At 26.0% G+C, this 22,938-nt stretch overlaps 1 protein-coding gene across 8 annotated transcripts in view; it reads right to left on the reverse strand.

The window, feature by feature from the left end:
- Nucleotides 1–532: 532 nt before the first annotated feature.
- Nucleotides 533–22,938, reverse strand: part of nAChRalpha4 (nicotinic acetylcholine receptor alpha4) — a 185,045-nt gene continuing 162,639 nt past the window's right edge. For 4 of the 8 annotated variants that reach the window (XM_015330883.2, XM_015330882.2, XM_089176755.1 and 1 more), the window contains 4 exons: nt 6,759–6,905; nt 5,906–6,064; nt 2,777–3,026; nt 540–1,625 (listed from right to left, as the gene is read on the reverse strand). In XM_015330883.2, coding sequence (XP_015186369.1) covers nt 1,434–1,625; nt 2,777–3,026; nt 5,906–6,064; nt 6,759–6,905 — 748 coding nt within the window. In that variant the 3' untranslated portion in view covers nt 540–1,433. Of the gene's footprint in view, nt 1,626–2,776; nt 3,027–5,905; nt 6,065–6,758; nt 6,906–22,938 lie in introns of all 8 variants that reach the window. The other 4 variants (XM_089176759.1, XM_089176760.1, XM_089176757.1 and 1 more) reach the window with 3 other exon arrangements.

Below are 22,938 nucleotides of genomic sequence, written 5' to 3' on the forward strand. Positions count from 1 at the left end.
TTATTTATTTTTTTTCTCCCCATTTTTACGTGCGTTACGTTCGTGTATATGCATATATATATATATATATATATATATATATATATATATATATATATATTTTATTTTAACAAATATACTTTTATTAAATAATTAAATAAACTCACACGTTTCTTGTTCAAGTATAAAGCATAAATTATAATAATAATTAATCTAATAATTTATCATATTATTTAATAAATTAAATAAATAATATTAATAAAGTAAATGATTTTTAAATTATTTATTAAGAAATTAAATTTATTTTTTTTTTACTAATATAAAAAATTTATATTATTTAAAATATATATATATATATATTATAAATAAAGTTATAAGTAATATTTTTTAAATATAAATATAAGTTATAAATAAAATTATTATTTATTTAAATAAATAATAAGTATTTAAATATTAAAATAAAGTTTTAAATTACAATTTATTAATTTTAATTACATATAAATAAATCATAAATTAATAAAAGATATTTATATAAACGATACAATTAATTATATAATAAATTCAAAAAAAATATATTTAAATAAATAATAAAATTTATTAAATAATAATTTATAAATTATTTATTACTGTTTTATATATATATATGTAATTAAGTGGCAGCTTCGTATTAACACGCTTTACACGAACGCACCTCCCCCTCCCACCTACGTATATATGCATAATGCAATTAAGTTTTTAAATACTTTTTAATTATTTCTTACCCCTATTCTTCCCCATCCCCCTCTCTTTGTCATCATTCTCATTAATATCTTATTATTTTATTTATTTATTTATTTAATTATTTATTTGAAATCATATTTACGTACTTTTCACGTGATAAAATAGAAATATAATATTTATATATTTATATATATATATATATATATATATATATATATCTGTATATATATATATGACTAATGTTTGATGAATATGATGAATTTTGATGAATTATTTTATTTTTGTGAAAATGTTAAAGTACAAAATGAAATTTTACGAATGAATGAACGAATGAATAAGAGAAAAAGAGAGAGAGAGAGAGAGAGAGTCAGATAAAAGTTGTTTATTCGATCATGGGGTATTTAAATGATTTTTTTTTCTTTCCCAAAAAAAAAATCATTATCCAATCATCGTTATCGATAACGATGAATATATATATATATATATCGAGCCCTATCGCCGTAAAAAAATGTTTCGAGGACCATGACAGTTCAGGTGTGTGCAATAGTTGTTTTTTTTTTCGGTGACATTCCTAATAAAAAAAAAAAAAAGATTAAACTTTGTGTTTGGGGAAATGAACAAAAAAAAAATACATTTGGAAAAGGTTTGGAAGATCTACCGAAATGATTGATTAAACATTGTTTTGGCCCTTTTTTTTTTTAACTTTTTTCTACGGTGCAGGGCTCGGGTATGGACTACTGTGGCGGACATTTAACAACCGTTGTAGTTGCGAATTCACTGAATTTCTTATCGATAGGTACACGATCGTCGTACAACGTTGGTGCTTGTAATATTATTCCCGCTGTACCAACTAATACTGCTAATGTGAAGATCCATAGGAATAATCTGTCGAGGACCATTGCTACGTATTTCCAATCCTCTTTTACCTGTTGAATAATTCATATTTGTTTTGTTTCTTTCTTGTCTGTTATGGGTGAAAAAGATTAGTTGATTGTATCAATGCAATTAATTGATTCTTTAATATTTTATTTGGTTCATAAATAATGTATAATAAGCTATGGGAGAAGGAGGGGGAGGGGGAGGTAGAGTAATTATTTTATTAATAATTTTTATCTACTTTTGTGTAAATATATATGTCATACATTTAATTAGTTATTTTTTTCTATTGGTGAAAAAGATTTTGTTTCTTTTTTTTTTTTTTTTTAATATAATTATAATTTATTTGTTAATATTTTTATTTGTTTGATAAGTTACTTGTAATATAAGAATTTGGTAATATTATTTTATTAATTATTTTTATCTACTTTTGTATATAATAGGGGGACCGGAAATTAATGTCGTTTCCAGGTATGTGTGTGTCAATTTTTATATTTTAATGAAAAATAAATTGACTTTATAGGGATGGTATTAACAATTTGCATGCTTGATGAAAAAAGATTGATTATGGTATTGATTAAAAATATAAATTTGTTAGAAATTTATTCGTTTGAAATTAAGGTTAAAAAGCGACATTACTTTCTGATTCATATTATATTTAATAGGATGCTTAGTAAATATTTGGTAAATTAAAACAACACACAAAATAATACTACAATTAGTATGGAATAAATAAAATAATAATATTCGAAAAAATATAAAAAACAAAGTTAGTTTTGTCACATGTAACTCTGAAAAAAATGTACGACGTGAATATAGCCATATTGAATTCTAATACAGTGCCATCTATTGAAAAATTACAGAACCTGGACACTAAGATAATCTCTTTCTATTAAATCCTTAGATTAGCAAAGAAAAATAAAAACTATCCCATATTCTAAGATGTTAATTAATTATTTAACAAATTAATTAATGAATTAATACAATTATAATTCACTAGTTAATAAAATAGATAAAAATTATCAACAAAATAATACTACAAAATCCCTAAAATCCCCCATATTATGCATTACTAATCAACCAAATAAATATTAACGAATTAATTAATTGTATCAACAAAAGATAAACTCATTTTAACAATACTATATATATATATATATATTAATGAATAATATAATAAAAATAAAAATATATATGTTACCTTAGTAGAATCTTCCAACATTTTTGTATGTTCTGCTATGAAACGTACACAGAGGCACGATCTGTGTATTTCCGGTGGACAACGTGAATGTGAAAATGCTGGTGGATTTCTTAAAACTGGACTTTTAACTTCCTCGATTCCTGTATCACCGGGTACAGAAAGATCTTCGCATTCGCCACGAATTGGTAATGGGGGTAATGGTGGTCCATGAATAAGACAGCTTCCACCAAATCTCGCACCGTCCGTTAAACTTTTCACCAACAAAATAAAAAACAATTTTAAAGGATTTTGTTAATCAGTTTTTACCCTTACCCCAACCCCCTTTTTTTGAAGTGAAAACTTCTTTAGAATGGGAGTGATCTGAAAAGTAAATAAACGGAAACGGAGCTATGTAACGAAGCTATGAAACGGTTGCCATGCTAAATAATGAGAGAAAAAGTGACAAACATAGGATTTAGACTGCGAGGGAATGAGACGGAATATAGCTATACAGTTTCTCCTATTCTCGGTCTCCTCTTTATGCTCTGCTTCGTAGTTATCGCTCCTGGTTGTATATGTGTATGTTTGTGTGCGACTGCATACTATAAAGCGTGGACACGTTTTCTTTCAATTATCCTACTCCTGATATTCTGCAGTCGTCTCTTTCTCTCGAAACTTTGTTTTTCGAAGGTTTCACTTCTAACATGTGTGATCTGCCCACATGATATTTTTTTTTTCATTTTAAAATATTCCATATTATATAGGCATTGATATTTTTAGCATTGGTTATTAATAACATTGTCATTATTATTATTATTATTGTTATTATTATCTATATTGAAGGATGACGTTTATATTACTCGTCCGGAAGTAATTAATTACCGTTTAATCTAATAATCGCTTAATTAATAAATTTCATACACTATATATATATATATATATATATTGTTATTCAATAAAGTTTAATAGATTATTATCGATTAGCACCAATGCACTTTAATATCAATTTAAAGTGGATATATTCGATTATTAAATTGGCGGGAAAAAACCCATTTTTTTTCACGAGATGAGGTAAACCACCACTACACGTATTCGTATTTTATAAATCGATATATCTATCGTAACATCGATCATTTTATCCGACACCTAGATTTCTTTTTTTTTGCCCTCATCTCTTCCCCTTTTCATCCTATCACCAATTTCATTCCAGTTTTTAAGCTATTTAATAGCGCGGAATGGTGAAAGTGAAAGTGGTTGCTTTTTACATTTTTTTCTGTTGTTTTCTTTTTACATGGAGTTTAAACAACATTTCTTTTCAATCATTTCCTAAATAAGCACTCGGTATATATCTCAGAATAATAATTATACAAAAAAAAAAGAAAGCAAAACAATGCATATATTTTTCATTTTTATTTTTGACTAATAATTTAGACCTAACCTCAACTTTTCAAACGATTACTCGACTTACGTATTATTTTCAAAATAAACCAAGGAAATTTAATACTGTTTTGTACCAGATACAGTGAGGGGGAGGTTGGGACAGGTGTACGATAATCATTTCAATTGGAAATAAAATTAATTAAATTAATAGAGAGAGATACTTCAACAGAAAGGTTAAATTGATAGGATAATGAAGTGTGAAAGAGAGATAAAGATAGATAGAAATAGTCCTTCAATCGATTACTATTACTACTACTACTATTACAATTTAATAGCATTCGCATAGTTAATCGAATTCGTTTGGTATCCTAGGCTCGATTTTCTCTTAGAGCTTGGAAAATTGAGAATAAAAAAAAAAGAAAAAAGAAATCTACTTTTATTTCGACACTATAAAGCAACGTGTTTTCGATATCATCGAATTTACGCCGTAGAGAATTCACGTGGAAATGAAATTGAATTTAACGTCCCATATGGGTCGTGTTTAATAGCATGGCAATTTAATTACGATGATCGTTTATAAAAAAAAAAAAAAGAAAAAAAAAGTAAAAGGGACAAACTTCATATATATATATATATATAACAGAGATTGTGAAAAATAAATCTTTTGATACGAGTGGTTTTTTACCTAACCTATAAAATAGAAAAAACAAACAAATAGTGAGAGAAAGAGAGAGAAATAAATAAATAAATAAAAAAAAAGCAGGAGTTATTTGTTATATATTTTTTGTGTTTTACACATTTGTTTAATCGTACAATGCGTTTGAAAATCACCGATGAAAATACACGAGTGTATAACCAATATGTGTGTATAGTAATCTCCTGACAAGTGTAATGTTAAGCTATTATATATGTCTATACACATGTGTATTTACATTGTATATATATATACATATGTAACTATCTATCTGACACATACCAACTGAATAGATTTAAACAGGTAACGGTATTTGCAATTAATGTGAACACGCGATCATAGGATTCCTATTCCGAACTTACATTGAAAATGATCACGTACTATAATGTTTTATTTAAACAATGTTTTAAAGTCATTAAAAAATAATAAAACAATTATTTTAAAATGTAATATTAATTTCTAAGTTATGAACAATCAAGATAAACAAAAATGGAAAGAATTACTGTCAAATGTTACGTTTATTTTCATTTTACTTTTAGGTTACTTTTTAGAAATTCAAACTTTCGAAACAATTGAGTCGTTTATTTTGAAAATGGTCTAACTCTATTTTCTAAAAAAATCGAGTTAGTTACTGTAATAGTTACATTTTTACAGAATCAACAGAATGATGAAAAGTTTATTTTGAAAATGACCTAATTTCATTCGTCAAGTATTATTTTCTGGTTGCATGTGATTATTGTTCAACTTCATGTTAAGTGTCAATAAAACATTTAAGGTTACTTATATTCCGAATAAAGAATATTATTAGAAGACGTAATTTTAAATTGGCACTAATTTAATAGGAACTGTAAATTGAACACACCTTTAGATACACTTAAGCTGTATAACTCGTTAGTATATTTTTCATTGTATTGAAACGCAAACCCTTAAATGAAGTTAGGTCACTTTCAAAAACGAACGGCTCAATTATTAATTTCACAAAGATCTCATATTTAATACTTAAAGTTAAAAAATTGCGAAAGAAGAAATAAGAATGAAAAATAAGAAACGTTTGTCAATGAATCTTTGTTATTTACCTGGAAGGTGAGAGATCTTCTTTGGAAGTTGGTCGACTGTGGAACCTCTTAGGTGTAAAATGTTCTTCGGACTCATCGTGAGTAGACGGATGATAAGGGTAATAGCAAGTTTTCTCCTTCCCTCTAACCGTTCTCATCAGTACTCTGCCAGATGTGTACCTGTGGGACGAAAAAAGAAGAAAGAAAAAAAAATAGAAGAAAAAGAAATTGGTGGTTTTGAAGACGTGGAAAAGGAAACCAGGTGGTTAAGAAAGAAGTAGAAGAAAAAGAAGAAGAAAAAAATGGAGAAAGAAGAAAATCGTTAGAAAAGAGGTTAGGATTCTGTAAATACTACTTACTACAGTTTTCTACGTGGTTTTTTTCTTTTCTTTTCTTTTTTCTTCTAACAAAGAGAACGAAACGTCGGAAAAGAGGATGACGATGATGAACGCGACGCGATTTAGAAATGGGGGAGGTGTGGGGGGGGGGGAACTTGTAAGAGAAATGAAAAGATCTTGGTATGAGAAAAGAAAGAAAAATACAGTTTTATAATTCTATTTGTTGTCATTTGTAAAAGGGTATTGTTTAAACAAAAAATTATAAATATATATATATAATTAATTTTTATACTTAACATTATTTAATTTATTATATTTAATTTTGTGTATATTAATATTTATATTTAATTCATTATATTATTTTTAACATAATTTTATTATTTATCGTATAATTTTTTACTGCCAATTTTTTTTTTAAATTTTCTTCATTCTCTTTTCATTTTCGTTTTCTCTTCATTTTTATTTCTACACCATTTTATATTGGATTTGTCATTTCTGATGATAAATCGATGGTTTTTAATTAAATGATTACATACCTATTCGTATCGAATTTGTACGTAGGTCTTCTCATCACCAATAAACGTGGAAGAATGTGAATGAAGACTCTTTTTACCCATGGCGCCATTTGATGTGTTTGTGGTGACCGGAAGTGAACATTAAGAACGACAACGGTTACACATATACTGTAACAAAAAAAAGAATTTATTAATTATTGTATAAATGCAGGATTTCATATTAATTACATTTAATTACACATAATTCAATTTTTTTTATCAATATTAAATAATATAATAAAAATATATTTAATATTTTTAACAATTAAGTAATATTTTGATATAAATACACTGATGGGATATATTAATTATAATAAATTATTATTATATTATATTATATATTAAATTATAATATCTAAGAATAATAAAATAAATAAAATAAAATAATTAATTATATTATATAATAATATTATTAATAATATATTAAATAATAAATGAAAATATTTAAAAATATAATAAAATATATTATTTCATGATTGCCATTGTTATAAAGATATTCGTAAAACGATGACAATCTATTTTATCGGTGCTATTTTCTTTAGACAAACTGTTTCCATGAGTCTGTCCATGGAATTGAAGAAGGGGTCGTCTAACAATGGAAATCAATGGACCATTGGCATAATAAAGACATTCCGTATCTCGCCCTAACGCTTTCCACTCTGGCAATTTTACGAATTGATCGTTAAAAGGTCGGCTGGTATTTTCCTCTCTTTTCTTAAAAAAAATAAGAAGAAGAAGAAGAAGAGCCAAGGCAAATTGCCATAAGGTATAACCGAGAATGACTGGGTAGAAAGGAATGTAAATCTCCAAGGACCATTTATAATGGAACCAGCCATTTAAGATTTCTTTAATCGGAAGATCTTTGACTATTATTATTTCTTTACAACTTAAAAAAGGTTTCAAGTTTATACCATTTCAATTATTTATAATCATATATTTTATATTTCTCATGATTTTAATTCAATTATTTTAATCATCGAATTTTTTATATTTTTTTTATAATATTTTAATGTTTTTTTTTTATTTTTCTTAATAATTGGAACTCATTATGTCAATTTCAATCGATTACAATTTAATTTTCTTCAGTTTTGTAGGTTAGGAATTTTTAGTATATAATATTTTAATGTTTTCTTTATTTTTCTTAATAATATTCATTCATTATGTCAATTTCAATTCATTACAATTTAATTTTCTTCAATTTTCTAGGTTAGGAATTTTTAGTATATAATATTTTAATGTTTTCTTTATTTTTCTTAATAATTTGCACTCATTATATCAATCTCAATCGATTACAATTTAATTTTCTTCAATTTTCTAGGTTAGGAATTACTAGCAAATGAATTTATTAATCGACAATTCTTAAATATAATAATAATAATATTTTATTAACAAAATAATAATTATATACTTTATAAATTTAAATAAAATAAATAATACGACAAATATAAATTAATAAAACATGAAAAATATCACTTAAACGTTTCGTAATATTAATTATTAAGAAAATGCATACGTCTGGAATGTAACCGGTGCCACTAAACGTTATATTACCTCCGTTACACCATCCAAAATGGTGTTATAGTAATGGAATTGCGTTATTACCGCAAGATTTAGCTGCTCGTAATTTCAAAGAAGGTGAGAAAGGGAATAGGTTGAGTTTAAAGGGAAAAGGGTGAGAACAAGGGGGGTTGTTTTAACTTTCCTACAAATTGGGATAGAAACTAGAAAGGAATTTTCTCTCGTTCGTAATCTTTTGAAGATACATGAATACATACTCAAATATAGTAAACTAAATTCCAAAATTAACATGGATAAAAAATATGTTTGAGTTAAATTTTGTTTAAATATTTTAATAATTTTTTACTACGAGTGTAAAAAACAAAACAAAAAATTAAAATCAATACGAAATAAATTTGTAAATAAGATTATTTCTTAGAAAAATGATTAATTTAAATAAAAATAATTATTTTATTTCGAAGTTTCAAGTTACAAATATCCTAATTCAATACTAAACATACATATTTGATTATTTTTGACTGTATTTTATTTTTTTTTAGTGTGAAAACGTGTGAAAACATTTATGTGTGCGTGCTTGAATATGATATTTTTATCCATTGATACATGGATGGACAGAAATGCGAAAATAAACCACCAGATGGTGCATCGGATTAGATGTGAAGTTGTCAATGAGTGAACTTAACAAGGTTATGTCTTAAACTAAGAAACAAATTACGACGAATATCAGTGATTAATTAACAATAATAGAAAACTAATTACAAAGATATATGAATTATTAATTAAAAAAAAAATGGAAGCATGTAAAAAACTCAGTTATTAATTCAAAGTAAGAGAAACGTATAAAAACATTTTTATATTCACATCAATTCATTTATTCTTTATTACACATCGTATTCATTTTTATTAACAATTTCTTCATTCATTGAAATAAACTAAAATGTAAAATAAAAATTATAAAACTAAATAAAACGACATTTAATTTGTTTTCTATATTTTCTTTTTTTTTTTAGTCTTTTTAAACTTTTCAGAAACGAAGCAATTGAGTTTTATCCCCCAAGATTACAAGACGACGCAAGTTGGATTTATTTTTCTCTTTTTATTTATTTTTTTGCTTCTTTAAGGTAAAAAATCATTTATCCTATAAGAAGAGGAGGTTTACAGGTAATTGAAGTTCTTCTTCTTCTTCTTCTTCTTCTTCTTCTTTTCAAGTAAATTGGTATGACAAAAAATGAAAGGAATCTTTTAATACTTTGAAATATAGCAATCTGTTGATGTTCATATTATTCTGTCTTAATTTACGTTTAAGAATTATATAAGACGTTTAAGAGTATAGAAATTTCATGGTGAAAAGGTAAGAAAGCTTGTCCCAAGTTTGGATACCAAAAAGGGATGCTTATTCTTCCTTTTACTAACAATAACAAGAGAGAGAGAGAAAGAGAGAATGAAAATAGGGGAATGAAGAAGAAGAATAAGAAGAAGAAGAATGAGAAAGTTAGATCAATATTGTTTGTCTGTGTGTTTAGCTGATAAATGCATTCTACTACCTCTTACAATGTTGCTAATGGAAAATTCAAAAGTTCATCTCTATCGACACTGTATAATACACGTCAAAGGTTTACACATATACAGACATAACTAAATTTCTATCTTTTTGTTTGGTTTTAGAATATATAAAGTAAGTTTTGTGATTAATTCTATTTAATTTATTTAATTTTAGATACTTTGGTTATATATTGGATTAAATATGTTTGGTTAATTTGAAGAATAATTTTTATTGCATTTTTATTATTATAATTTTAATAAAGGTATTAGTGTATTAACATTGAAACATTAATTTCTACTTTGATGATAATTGTTTTCATATTTTCTATTAATTTAGGTTATTATTTCATAGTTTTTTTTGTTTTTTTTTTATATTACTTGTTACATTGAACTTCTTTTTAATCTGAAGAATAATTTTCATTGTATTTTTATTATTATTATAACTTTATCAAAGATATTAGTATATCAATATTGTGAAATTAATTTGTACTTTGTTAATGATTACTTTCATATTTTCTATTTGTTTTAATTATTATTTTATATATATTTTTATATTACTTTTAAAATTGAATTTTTGTTTAATTTAAAGAACAACTTTCATTTTTCATTTTTATTATTATTACTTTATCAAAGATATCAGTGTATCAACATTGTGAAATTAATTTGTATCTTAATGATAATTATTTTTGTATTTTCTATTTGCTTCATTTATTTATTTTATATATTTTTGTTTATATTACTTCTTACATTGAACATTTCTGTATTCTGAAGAATAATTTTCATTACATTTTTATTATCATAACTTTATTCATCATCATATATTCATTATCATATATTTATTATTAAAGATACTAGTATATTAACATTGTGAAATTAATTTGTACTTTTATCATAATTATTTTCATATTTTTTATTAATTTAGATTATTATTATTTTATCAAATTAAAAAATTTATTTAATATATATTATAATAAATAAAAGTATATAAGAATAAAATATATATATATATATATATATATATATATATATATATATATATAGAATATATATATATATATATAGAAAAAAATACTTTTATTCATTAAAACTATTGTAGATTATAAAAAAAAATATTTAAATAATATAATTGCAAATTAATCTATGATAGTAAGTAAAAATGTTTAAAAAAAAAAAAAAAGAATACTGAACCACTGAAACCATTGCCTTAAAAACTTAATCTTCCTTTATTACAATCTTGAAGAATTTCATAAAATGAAGACACAAACACAGCTTTAGTTAGCAAAGAAGAAAATAACAAAAATAAAAGTATTTCAAATAAGTTACAATAGAAAGAGTTTAATCGTTTCATTACTGTTTTATCTTATCTTTTATCTCTATTTTTTTTTATCAAAAACCTTTACTTTCTCTCTTTCTCTTTCATGTTTTCTCATTCTTTTCTATTTTATGATTTTTCTCTAACAAAAATCCATCCTTCGCCTCATCGTGATACTTTCAGAACGTAAATACTTTTTTTTTCTTTCTTGTAGTTTGGTGAACAGGGGATGGGTGAAAGAGGAGGATGGGTTAAGCTTTTCCGGTAGTCCTACGAATCCTGCGAATCCTGCGGGAAACGTTCCGTTTTTTCTTCATGACTGATGGGAAAGGACGATGATGAAGCGACTTGGAAATTTTCTACGAACGTCGATTTTCTTTTTCTTTCTCTCTCTCTCTTTCTTTCTCATGACTGGTTTCTACCTTGACGTAGGAAAATCCTAATGTAAAAAAAGTGAGTAACCTCGATCCGAAAAGTTTTTCCTTAGCAAGTGGAAGAGGATCCTTTGAGATTCCAGTTTCGTTTCTTTCGTAATCCCTTCCCTCCTTTCTTCTTTTTTTCTTTCTTTTCTTTTCTTTTTCACATTGAATCACATCACATGAAAATTTATATCCTTTTTCTCAGTTTTTTTTTTTTTTTTTTTTTTATTTATTATTCTGTCTTTATATCTTTTCTTTTACATACTTCTTTTGTATTTTATTGTTTTTGTTTTTTTTCTTTGTTTCTTTCTTTTTTTCTCTTTTTCACATTGAATCAAATCACATGAAAATTTTCTTACTTATGTTTCTTTTGTTTATTTATATATTCTTGTCTCTTTCTATTTTTTTTTTTTACTTGTTTTACTTTTTTTTTATTTCTTTTATTTTATTTTATTTTTGTTTTTTGTTTTGTCTTGATTCTTTTTATTTTTCACATTGAATCACATCACATGCAAATCTTCTTTCTTTTCTTTCTTTTTGTTTTATTTGTTCATTTTATCTTTCTATTTATTTATTTACTTACTTCTTTCATTGAATTCTTTTTTTTTTTTAATCGAGACAGAAAAATGTGATGAATACATTTGATAAAAAAAGAATTGAAATAATCGATTTTTTCAGTAGGTGTTACTGAACATTATAGGATTCATTTTTTTTTCAAAACCACATATATCATCAACCTTCCCCCCCAAAAAAAACAGTCATTCGCAGAGATTCTGTTCATGGCAGAAGAAGGACATTAGTCGATTTGTTTTAGGAACCTTTGACTTCTCTCTCTTTCTTTCCCTCTCTCTCTCTCTTGGTAAAAGGGATAGTTCGTTATCTATCTGTTATCGAAAGGCAATCGGATAATTTTCTTTTATTTTATTTTCTATCTCTCTTTTTCTATCTTTCTTTTTTTTTGTCAGAAATGACACAAATCGATTCGTTCGAACGATTAAACCAATTTTGTTGTTTTTGTTACATTTTTTTCTCTTTTTTTTTATTCCTTTTCTTTCTTTCATATTTCACGAGATAAATTTATTATTCATTTTTTTTATATTGTTTTTTTTTCTCTTTTATTTTTATATTTTATGTTGTATGAACTTGTTGAATGTGAAATTTTTTACAATAAAAATATTAATTTTCATAAATGAGATTTCAAAATAACCTCAAAACTCGTCATTGGTCGATTTTAGCGACACACAGTGGTCCTTTCTTTTATTCCTTTTTTTTTTTTATTTCATTCGTTCAATCTTATAAAAAGCATCAAAGTATTGGTGTAGTGTATGAAAAACCTTAATGATAATTTGTACAATCACAGAAATTTGTTTTCAGACGAGTGGACGAAGGGACAAAGTTTTCAAGAAGAAAATAAAAAAAAGAAAAGAAAAAAGGATGGATTCGATAACGATGGATTTAATCTTTTCCACTTGGGTAGATTTGTCGGAAGGTGGCTGATTACAACCCTTCTTTTTTATCCTATTCCTCTGTACAATCCTAAGAAAAAAAAAGAAAAGAAAAGGAAAAAAAAAGAAAAACAGACAGATAGAAAAAGAAAGAAAAAAAAAGATGGAGGAGTGAAGGTAGTTGAATGGGGGATGAAAAGGGGGATGAAGGGAAGAAGTACCACGAGGAATCGATCCGCATGGCGCGCGCGGTTCCATTTGAAAGTTAAATCGCGTTCAACTTGCAAATCGTTTGCCTCGGTTGAGATAGAAAAGGGGGTGGGGGTTAAGGTAAGGGTTGGGGATTCTTTCTTGATTACTTGCCAGGGCATCTAACCGATTGAATCTTAATCGTGAACGTTTTCTCCTTCGACTTAAGTATTTTTCTTACGGTCTCTACAAACCCCCTTTTCTATTTTCTACACGTCCTCTTCAACCCCCACTTTCCAACTTTTCCTGAACATCTAGTTTTCTACGACACATTGATATTGTTGTCATTAAATTTAATTATAATAAATCATTAAATGGATCTCCTATTTTGAAAGTGACCTAACTGTGAAGTGGTGGAGAAAGTGGTCATTCTGATGAAGAATTTGGATGAAGAATCAATAAACTCGTTAAAAATATGTTGGATGGGTTTTGTCAGAAATGAACCGCATCAAATTTTCTATAAAACATCAATGAATGAGAATGAAAATTTGAAATTCCGGAATTTATTACCAAGTCGAGGGTAGACCAAGAAATTTCGAAAATATTGTATTGACACCACTGTATAAAAATATCAGACAAATTACAACAGCAAAATTCAAGGACATAATTGATCTATTACGATATATACCACCAGGAACATCATGATTTCTTCAAATCCCTTTCACACACACAAAATGTAGATGAGTAGTAAATTGTTTTGTAGGTTATGTTTGTAATTTTGTACGTTATGTAGTTAAAAAATGTTTTCAATCGTATCAATTATTTTTCTAAAGTGTTTTAAAGATATGTCAAATAAATTGAGTATTGTTTATTTTTTTTTCAATTTGAAGCATCTTAAATTATGTTGAATGGAGTTAAGTCCCTTCGAAATTTGATAAGAAATCAAATTGTTGATTTGGACAGTGGCCTAACTCCATTCGTGATTAGAAAACGCATATAATTGACACTAATTTAATAGAAAATGTAAATTGAACACCCCTTTAGATACACTTAAGCTGTATAACTCGTTAGTATATTTTTCATTCCATTGAAACACAAACCTTTCAATAGCTCGATTCAAACATAAATAGAGTTAGGTTATAAAACATTGTTTATAATTCAAATGATTGTTTAAATTCAAAAATATGAAGTGTCTATTTCTTAATGATCGTTTTTGTTTGTTAAATACACGAAGAATGAAAAGAAAATAGCAGAAGATGAATGAAGAAAAAGAAGTTCGAGATAAAAAAAAGGAAACAAACATAACCTATAGTTAAAAAGAAAGAATAAGAGAAAGAGAGAGAAAGAGAGAGAGAGAGAGAGAGAGAGAGGGTGTGAAAAATTTGCTTGGGTTGTTTCAAATGCAAATGAGCATAGTGTACGAACTTTCAGGTAGATTCTAGAGTAAGTGTACAAACGTATACGAGGTCTCATTGTCTCGTTCATTCATCCCTACAAAGACTTCCGAATAGTAAGGGTTCGAAGGAAGGGAATGTAGGAGTAAAGGAGGTAGAACGAATTGCCCTTTGTATTTGGGTATAGCTACCTGAGAAAGAGACTCGTCCCTTCTGGCGTTTTGACGCTAAGTCGGCTTTTCGAATTGACTACGGGCAAAGTTTTAATAGAGAACCTGACACGAAGTGTATGAGAGTGAGTGTAAATGAGTGTGAGAAAGAGAGAGAGAGAGAGAGAGAGAGAGAGAGAGAGAGAAAAAGAGAGTGAGAAAGGTGTGAACTGGCTTTTAGAAGGCACTTTCCTTTCTCACTCACTCACTTTTCTCTTTCCTACCATCTAATTCTTTCTAGTAAACGTTAGAAGGGCCAAGAAACGTTAGAACGGATATAGAAGAGCAGTAACAGCAGCACTTTAAGCGATGAAATTTACTTAGGTAGAATGAGAGAGAAAGAGAGAGAGTGAGAGAGAGTAATGACATCAGTGTCCACTTGAATGGGTTCTTCAAAAGTGGGAATGGTTTGGAAAAGGGATGCTTAGTTTTAAAAGAAAAGATGATTGAGAAGAAACAAAGTATACTCCTTTTTTTTTGTTACTTATTTTTTATATAATAGATTTTTAGTAGAAGATATAAAATTGAGAATATATATATATATCTTTAAGAGTTTGGTAAGTTTACTTGTGTAATATTTATGATAAGTTTAGATTAACTTTTTTATTACATTTATTAATTTGTTAATATTTTTCTGGTATTGATGGTAGTTGTATCAATTATACTGAAAATTAGTTAGGTTATGTGTATATTAATCAGTTTTTTAGTTTTAGAGGTAACATATTCGTTTAGGTATTAAGTGTATTAGAATAAAAAGGTTCATAGAAATTTATAGATTATAAAATATTTTAAAATTATTAGTATATATATATAAAATAAAAAAGCATGTTTAAAATATAAAAAATGTTGTGTGAACTCTGGTAGAGATTTTTTTCATTCAATTTTTTTTTTTTTATTCTTTTTACTTTTGCTTTTTACTTTGTCCCTTTTTTGTTAATTTCCGTTCATTCGATTCGTTTTATGTCGAATCCTTTCACACAGAGGACAAAGATTTTAAACTATCATCCTCACATATATATATACACACACACACTCATTGCAATTACTCGTTCGCGTAACTAAAGATCGATCGTTTTATTATTACCCCATTGGCAATTACGTTTTAGAACAAAGGCGTCTACTTTTTTTTTCTTTTTTTTTTTTTTTGTTGAAAAAGTCAAACCTAAGAGAGGATATTTTATTATTAATCGTCAGCGATATGAACCTCTTTTCTTTTTTTTTTCTTTCAACTTTACTTCCTCCCCTTCACTTTTTTTTTTCTTCTTTTAAGTATTAGCAAGATTATATCTTGAGAGAGAGAGAGAGAGAGAGAGAGAAGAAAAAACAAAAAGAAGAAATGAAAACTAATTTGTTACAACTCTTTTTTATATCTTTTTCATCAATCTCTACTATATTACGAAATAAATCTTGTTAATAAAATTCAAACAATTAAAATATCGTTTGAACAAGAAAAAGAAAACAAAAAGTCGAAAGAAACAAAACAAAATTTTGAAAAAATTATTTCAGAACAGAAATCATCTTTTCTTATTTCCTTCAACTCTCATCTCAATCAGATTAGAATAATTATTTATTTATTTATTAAATCTAATTAATTTAATTATTTATTAAATCTAACTAATAATAAATAATAAAATATTTAGTTAATGAAAATAAATAAAAAATAAATTAAAAAAAATTTATAATAAAATAATATATATTATTTTTAATAATTTATTTATTTATTAAATCATATTCTATATATATATAATTATTATTATATGTTATTGTAAAATTTTTATATTATTTTATAAATATTTATTATATTATATATATATATATATATATATATATATATATATATATATATATACTATTATACAATATAATAAAATTTATAAAATAAAAACTTAAAATATATATATATATATATTTTTTTATTCTTCAAAGATCTGACATTAAATAAAATGCAGGAGAATGATGAGGAGGAGTGAGGGGATGAACAGAAAGTAGAAAAGAAAGGAAGATACAAAGCTGAGAGAAAATTGTCGTATAAAAGTCACTGTTATAGCAAAAAATATTGCACTTGGTTATTTTTTTTTTTTATCTTTATCTCCCTACTTCTTCCTCATTGTCTATAGATATAGATATATATCGGTGAAGTAAAAAAAACCACAAGAAAATAAAAAGAACCTGGCAATCTCGGATAAACCTAGATTTATATATATATATTTTTTTTTCTCTCTCTTTTTTTTTTCTGTGCGTAAGATAAATGCGCACGTATGCGTGTCACGTATTTGCCATAACGGTTTGTCTGGATTTTTCTGTCGTTTTTTTTTTTCATGGTCGTATAATTATTTATAAAAGATGATACACATATGCAATGATTAAAGTAGTCCATATAACGTATTAAGGGTAGAACAATGCTATATATATATATTTTTCTTTCCACCCTTTCTTTTTCTACCCTATTTATATTTCTTTAGTTATGGCAAATAATAATTATCGAGACCTGTATTACTTTATTCCCTGTCGTATCCCTTTTATTATTACTTTTCTTTTCCCTTCTTGTATTAAAATGAAAAAGAATAAGAAAACAAACAAACAATAGCAGCAATCTTACGTAACTTTTCTCATAGAAAAATATCATGTGTGCAGATCACACGTGTTAAAACCTTCCATTCGAGAGAATGAGTCAAATGCAGAGTATCAGGAGTAACATAATTGTAGGGTTTATTTATTATAAAAAAAAAAACAGCCTTACTTGTGAGAAACGTGGATAGTCTAGTTGCCAGTCGAAGAACTAACTTACATTTTTAAATGTGTGGATTGAGTTAATATGAGTCTACGCTTCGTAGTATGCAGTCGCACACAAACAAACACATATACAATACTCAGTAGCCAGGAGTGGGGACTACGAAGCATCGCACAAAGAGGAGACCGAGATAATAAGAAACAAATGCATACTGTCTTCTATCTCATTCTCTCTTAGGCTAAATCCTATAGATGTGCATATGTTTGTCTCGTTTTCTCATTTTAGTAACGTAGCCGTTTCATCGTTTCGTTGCCGTTACCATGGATTTTCGTTCGCTTTTTTTCAAATCATTCCCATTCTAAAGAAGTTTTCACTTCAAAAAGAATTTCATTAAGATCAGATTCAGTAGATCTTCATTGGAAACCAACAATGTGATACTGAAGTTTTATAGATAAAGATAATATGCAAGAGCTTTATATGTAAATTTGTGAAGTGAGAACTTTTTTAGAATAGATGTGATTTGAAAAAATGTAACGGAGCGGTAGGCGGCGATGCAACGGAGCGGTAGGCGGCTATGTAACGGAGCGGTGGAAGGCGATGAAACGACCGCGATACTAAATAAGAAGAGAATACAATTATCCTACGTCTTATTCTATCAAAACTTAGTTTTTTTGAAGATTACACTTCTAACATGTGTGTTTATTAATTTATTATTGATATATATTTATTTTATAATATAAAATTGATATCTAAAGTTTGACAATTTAAACTTAGAACACAGTGTATATCAATTACTTAACATTGAAACATTAATTAAGTAATATATTAATTAAATAAAAGTAATAGGTTTTTTTATAGAAAAAAGAAATAACAATAAGTAAGTGAAAATTCTGATGAAAAATCATAAAACTAAATTTTATTTCTTCATCGAAAAAATTTGATAGAACATTCGGAACACCCGAGACATTATCGAGAAATTGGTGAAGAGGTCAATTGGAAAAATAGAAGTAAAAGTAGAAGTAGAAGTAGAAATAAAAGTAGAAATAGTAGTAGTAGTAGTAGTAGAAGAAGAAGAAGAGGAGACAAATTTCTCTGCTGTTATCCGAATAGCCGATTCAATATGGGGAATGGTATTCGACGTGGCATTTCGATCCCGGAACTCATTTTCCTACGGCCAATGCATTTTACCCGTGAATTTCAAAGCTCCGATGTTATTGATTCGAATGTAATAAATCAAGCGTGCAATTGATTTCGAAATTATTATTATTATTATTATGATTTTTCACCAATATCGATGTGTCTGACAATTTTCAAACGGAATATACTACTACTAGTATTACTTTAATTTATATTATTATTATTAGTAATTTAAAATTGTTTTAAATTTGTTTCCACTCATTTGATTTCAGTAAATTAAATATTTCCCTTTTTTAAATTTTTTCTTTTGTTTTTATGCAACAATAATATTACATGTAGAAAAATGATACTAATTTTATTATATTATATTTAATTATAAAACAAATTAATATTTAATATTAAATAAGTAAAGAGTGGATATGTGAAGTTTAAAATATCATTTTAATATTATGATAGGATAAAATAAATTAGAGAGAGCATATTGTTATATAGAAATTCAATGTTATTTTAGGTTATATAATGGTATATTATATTAATTAATATTTAAAATTTTTTATTTAGGTAAGACTTATGTTAAATATATTATATATTAAATAATAATTTTGTGTGTGTATTATATTTCATTTTTATATATTATATAATATGCAAAAATTAAATGTTATGGTAATAAAAATAAAAATTGAATATTACTGTATAGAAATTCAATATTATATTAGGTTATGTATGGTTATTATATTAATTAATATTTGAAATATTTAAATTAAATATTATGGTAAAAATATTATTGCAATAAAAATTAAAAAAAAAAAAAGAATATTTCTATAAAGAAATTAAAAATTATACAATATTAGGTTATGTAAGGTTAAATTATTAATTAATATTTGAAATATTTTATTTAGATACAAATTAAATATTAGATATTAAATATTATATTTTAGTTTTATTATATTATATTTTTATATATTAAATAATTAATTATTATTGCAATAAAAATAAAAATTGAATATTACTGTATAGAAATTAAATATTACATTAGGTTATGTAAGATGAATATATTAACTTATATTTTAAATGAATCATTACTTATTCTCAAATATAATAATAATTATTGTTATACAATTATAAAAAAAAAAAGATATAGAAAAAAAAGAATATATAAACGAGGAAATAAAAAAGACACAAAAGAAAAATCAATGTAACTAAACGTCATTCTAAAATATAATTTACGTTATAGAAAGTTATTTTAATGAAGATACTGAAAAAGTTGATAGTATCATCGGTGAAGACGTTAAACGACATAATTCGAAGTTTTAAGAGCGAATAAAAAAGCTCGTTGGATAATTACGATCTACCTACACTTACGTTTATTTTACTCTCTTCCTGGATTTTGTATTTTTTTTTTTTTTTTTTTATTTTCATTTTCTTTTCCCCTTTTTTTTTTTATGTCTTTCCTATGGCGTATTGTCTCGTTCACGTGAAAAGAGAATAAACTTCGTACAGCTTGTAAAATAAAATTAAAAAAAAAATGTCATAAGTCAGTAAATCAGTGAATTAAAATTTTTGTTATCGTCATATTTTATTTATTATTGTTTTAATTTATCAATTGTTTCATTCTCTTTACAAATTGTGTTCATTTTGAAATCATAAAATCACGTTATCGTACATTGTTACTATTTTCTTTCATTTTTTATCCTTTTTTTTTAATTCTATTTGCACATAAAACATAAAATATATTTAAAAAAAAATTATTATTATAGAAAATCAAATATAATATAATATATAACATAATAATATAATTTATAATAAATAAAATAATATAAATAATATTTTGGTTTAATTTAATCGTACAAGGATTTGTTTCTACTTTAGAGGTTGATTTATTGCTAATAATCATGAATGACAAGTTAACTTAAAAAAAAATTAAAATAAAAAAGACAATTATTATTTAAATAAATTATATATTTTTATAAGTTATATAAAAAAGATTGAATAATTTAATAAATTTTTAACTGACTTATGAGACACCCAGTATTTTATATACTTCGTATTGATCGAAGAGAGGATAGAAAATCTTTTGTCGAGTTCATTAAACTCTCGTGATATATAGGTATATAAATATCTACATAGCAAACATATATACATACATATATATATATTATATGTATATATCATATATATATTATATAGACATCTTCTTTTTCTAGTAAAATCGTTTTACGCTCGTTAATCATTCACATTTCTTTCATTTACAGCTATTTGTTAATTTCTCATACAATTAATTTCATTTCGTATTTTCACATGCTGGTTATGCTTGTTCTTTTTGCAAACCCTCCCCCACTCAACCACTCCCCCACCCATAATGCAATTCACATTTCATTATTTCGATTATAATTAAAAGCACAAATTTTATTTTTAATCGATGCAATTAATATCAAAAGTTTTTATCAAACGTTCAGATTTCATTTTATTTTTACTTTAAAATGTGTGGACAAAATTTAAATCAACATAATTTTTATTCTATATATATATTTATAAATATTATTTATTTAATTATATTAATTTATTTGATTCATTTTATATATACATATATACGTATAGTTTCAATTATTTCGAAATATAATTTCATTTTTATCAGTTGTTTTGTAATAATACTTTGTTTTACTTTATCCTATGTGCAATTGTATTGGATTTTTATTTTTTAATAAAAAAAAAAAACCAATAATAAAAGGTTGGTACTTTAATTCGGTGAAAGTTATTATCAACAAAACGAAGAAATTTTGTTGTTTAATCGAGATATCAAACTATTTTTGAACAGTACTCAACGAACGAGTATAATTTGGCGATGGGATACTCAAACATGCATAGATGCATACATACATAGATTTCTATACACACTTATAGATATATATATAGATATATCTAGGAACTATATACATATATATACTGCGACGTGGTGCTTCAGAAGAAAGAGGATTGGATCGTTGCCTAGAAAGGGAATAATAGGTGCACCCTTTTGCAAAAAGCCCACTAGGGTCATTGTATCTTTGTCTAATTATTGACTTATATAGCATACTCATACGAGATGCTTTTTCATGCTTTTCAGAACTTTAATTCCTTCTATAAAACACAGATGTTACTTTGAAATTGGATATTTTCAAAAACATGCATTCAGATATTCATTTATTATTTAACCTAACCTATAAAAGAAATTATTTTTATAATTGTCTACATCTTTAAATCTAGCTAAGAATCATTTCTAAATTGACACATTGTTTCATTACAAATTTATTATCATAAAAAGGGAAGATGTGACTCGTATATACTACAAATCTGATTTTGATTGAAAACGTGATACAGGTAAGACGTTATAACTTCTTTCACCATACCAACATTTAATACTACGTAATCAGATAATATTTAGGTGAATGGCTGTGTCTAGATTCAATAGTAAATACATTTATAATTATTATTATTATTAATTGGCATTAGTAACTCGAAAATTCATTGCCACAAATACCAAATCCCGCCAATGTTCTCGTCCCTGAGCACAACCCCGTCCATTCGCGGTCTTCGTAGCCCATTTCTTTAAGATCCCGAAATAATATTGTCCTCCCATCTACGTCTCGATCTACCCAGTGGTCTTTTCCCGTTCGGCACACCGACCAGTATTTTATGCGTCGTTCGATCCTCCCCCATGCGCGCCACGTGACCAGCCCATCTTAATCGGCGTGATTTTACGACGTTAATGATGTCTGGTTTTGTTGTACAGTCGGTGTACTTCTACGTTATGGGGTTTTTCTCCATTCACCCGTTTCCTCATCGCATTTTGCACCCGATGATTTTACGAACAACTTTATTTTCAAAACCCTCGATTTCTTTTCGTCCCTTAACGTAAGTGACCAGGTTTGGCTACCATAAAAGACAACCGGTAGGATGATTGTCCTGTATATCCTGATTTTGAAGCGCCCAGACAGTAACCACGAGCTGAGTAATTTAATGACATTTTGTAAATTGATTCTTTTCTTAAGTTCTTCGTTAATTTCATACGTCTGGTTTATGATCGATCCCAAATACCTAATTCGTTCAAAAATTTGATCCTGAAAGATCAAAGTTCCAGTATTAGACACATTCTGAAATCTATCTAATCTAAATAGAGATTAAAACAAGTGACTGAATTACTTTTAAAAAAGAACGAATGTTAGTAGGAAGTAGAAAAGGTTGATATGGTTTAGATGTCGTCTTGTTTGGTGTAATAGTAGTAGTAGT

This window comes from Polistes dominula, unplaced genomic scaffold (genome assembly GCF_049000335.1).
Source record: "Polistes dominula isolate Pdom_NZ unplaced genomic scaffold, Pdom_raw_medaka contig_80, whole genome shotgun sequence".
Lineage (NCBI taxonomy): Eukaryota > Metazoa > Arthropoda > Insecta > Hymenoptera > Vespidae > Polistes > Polistes dominula.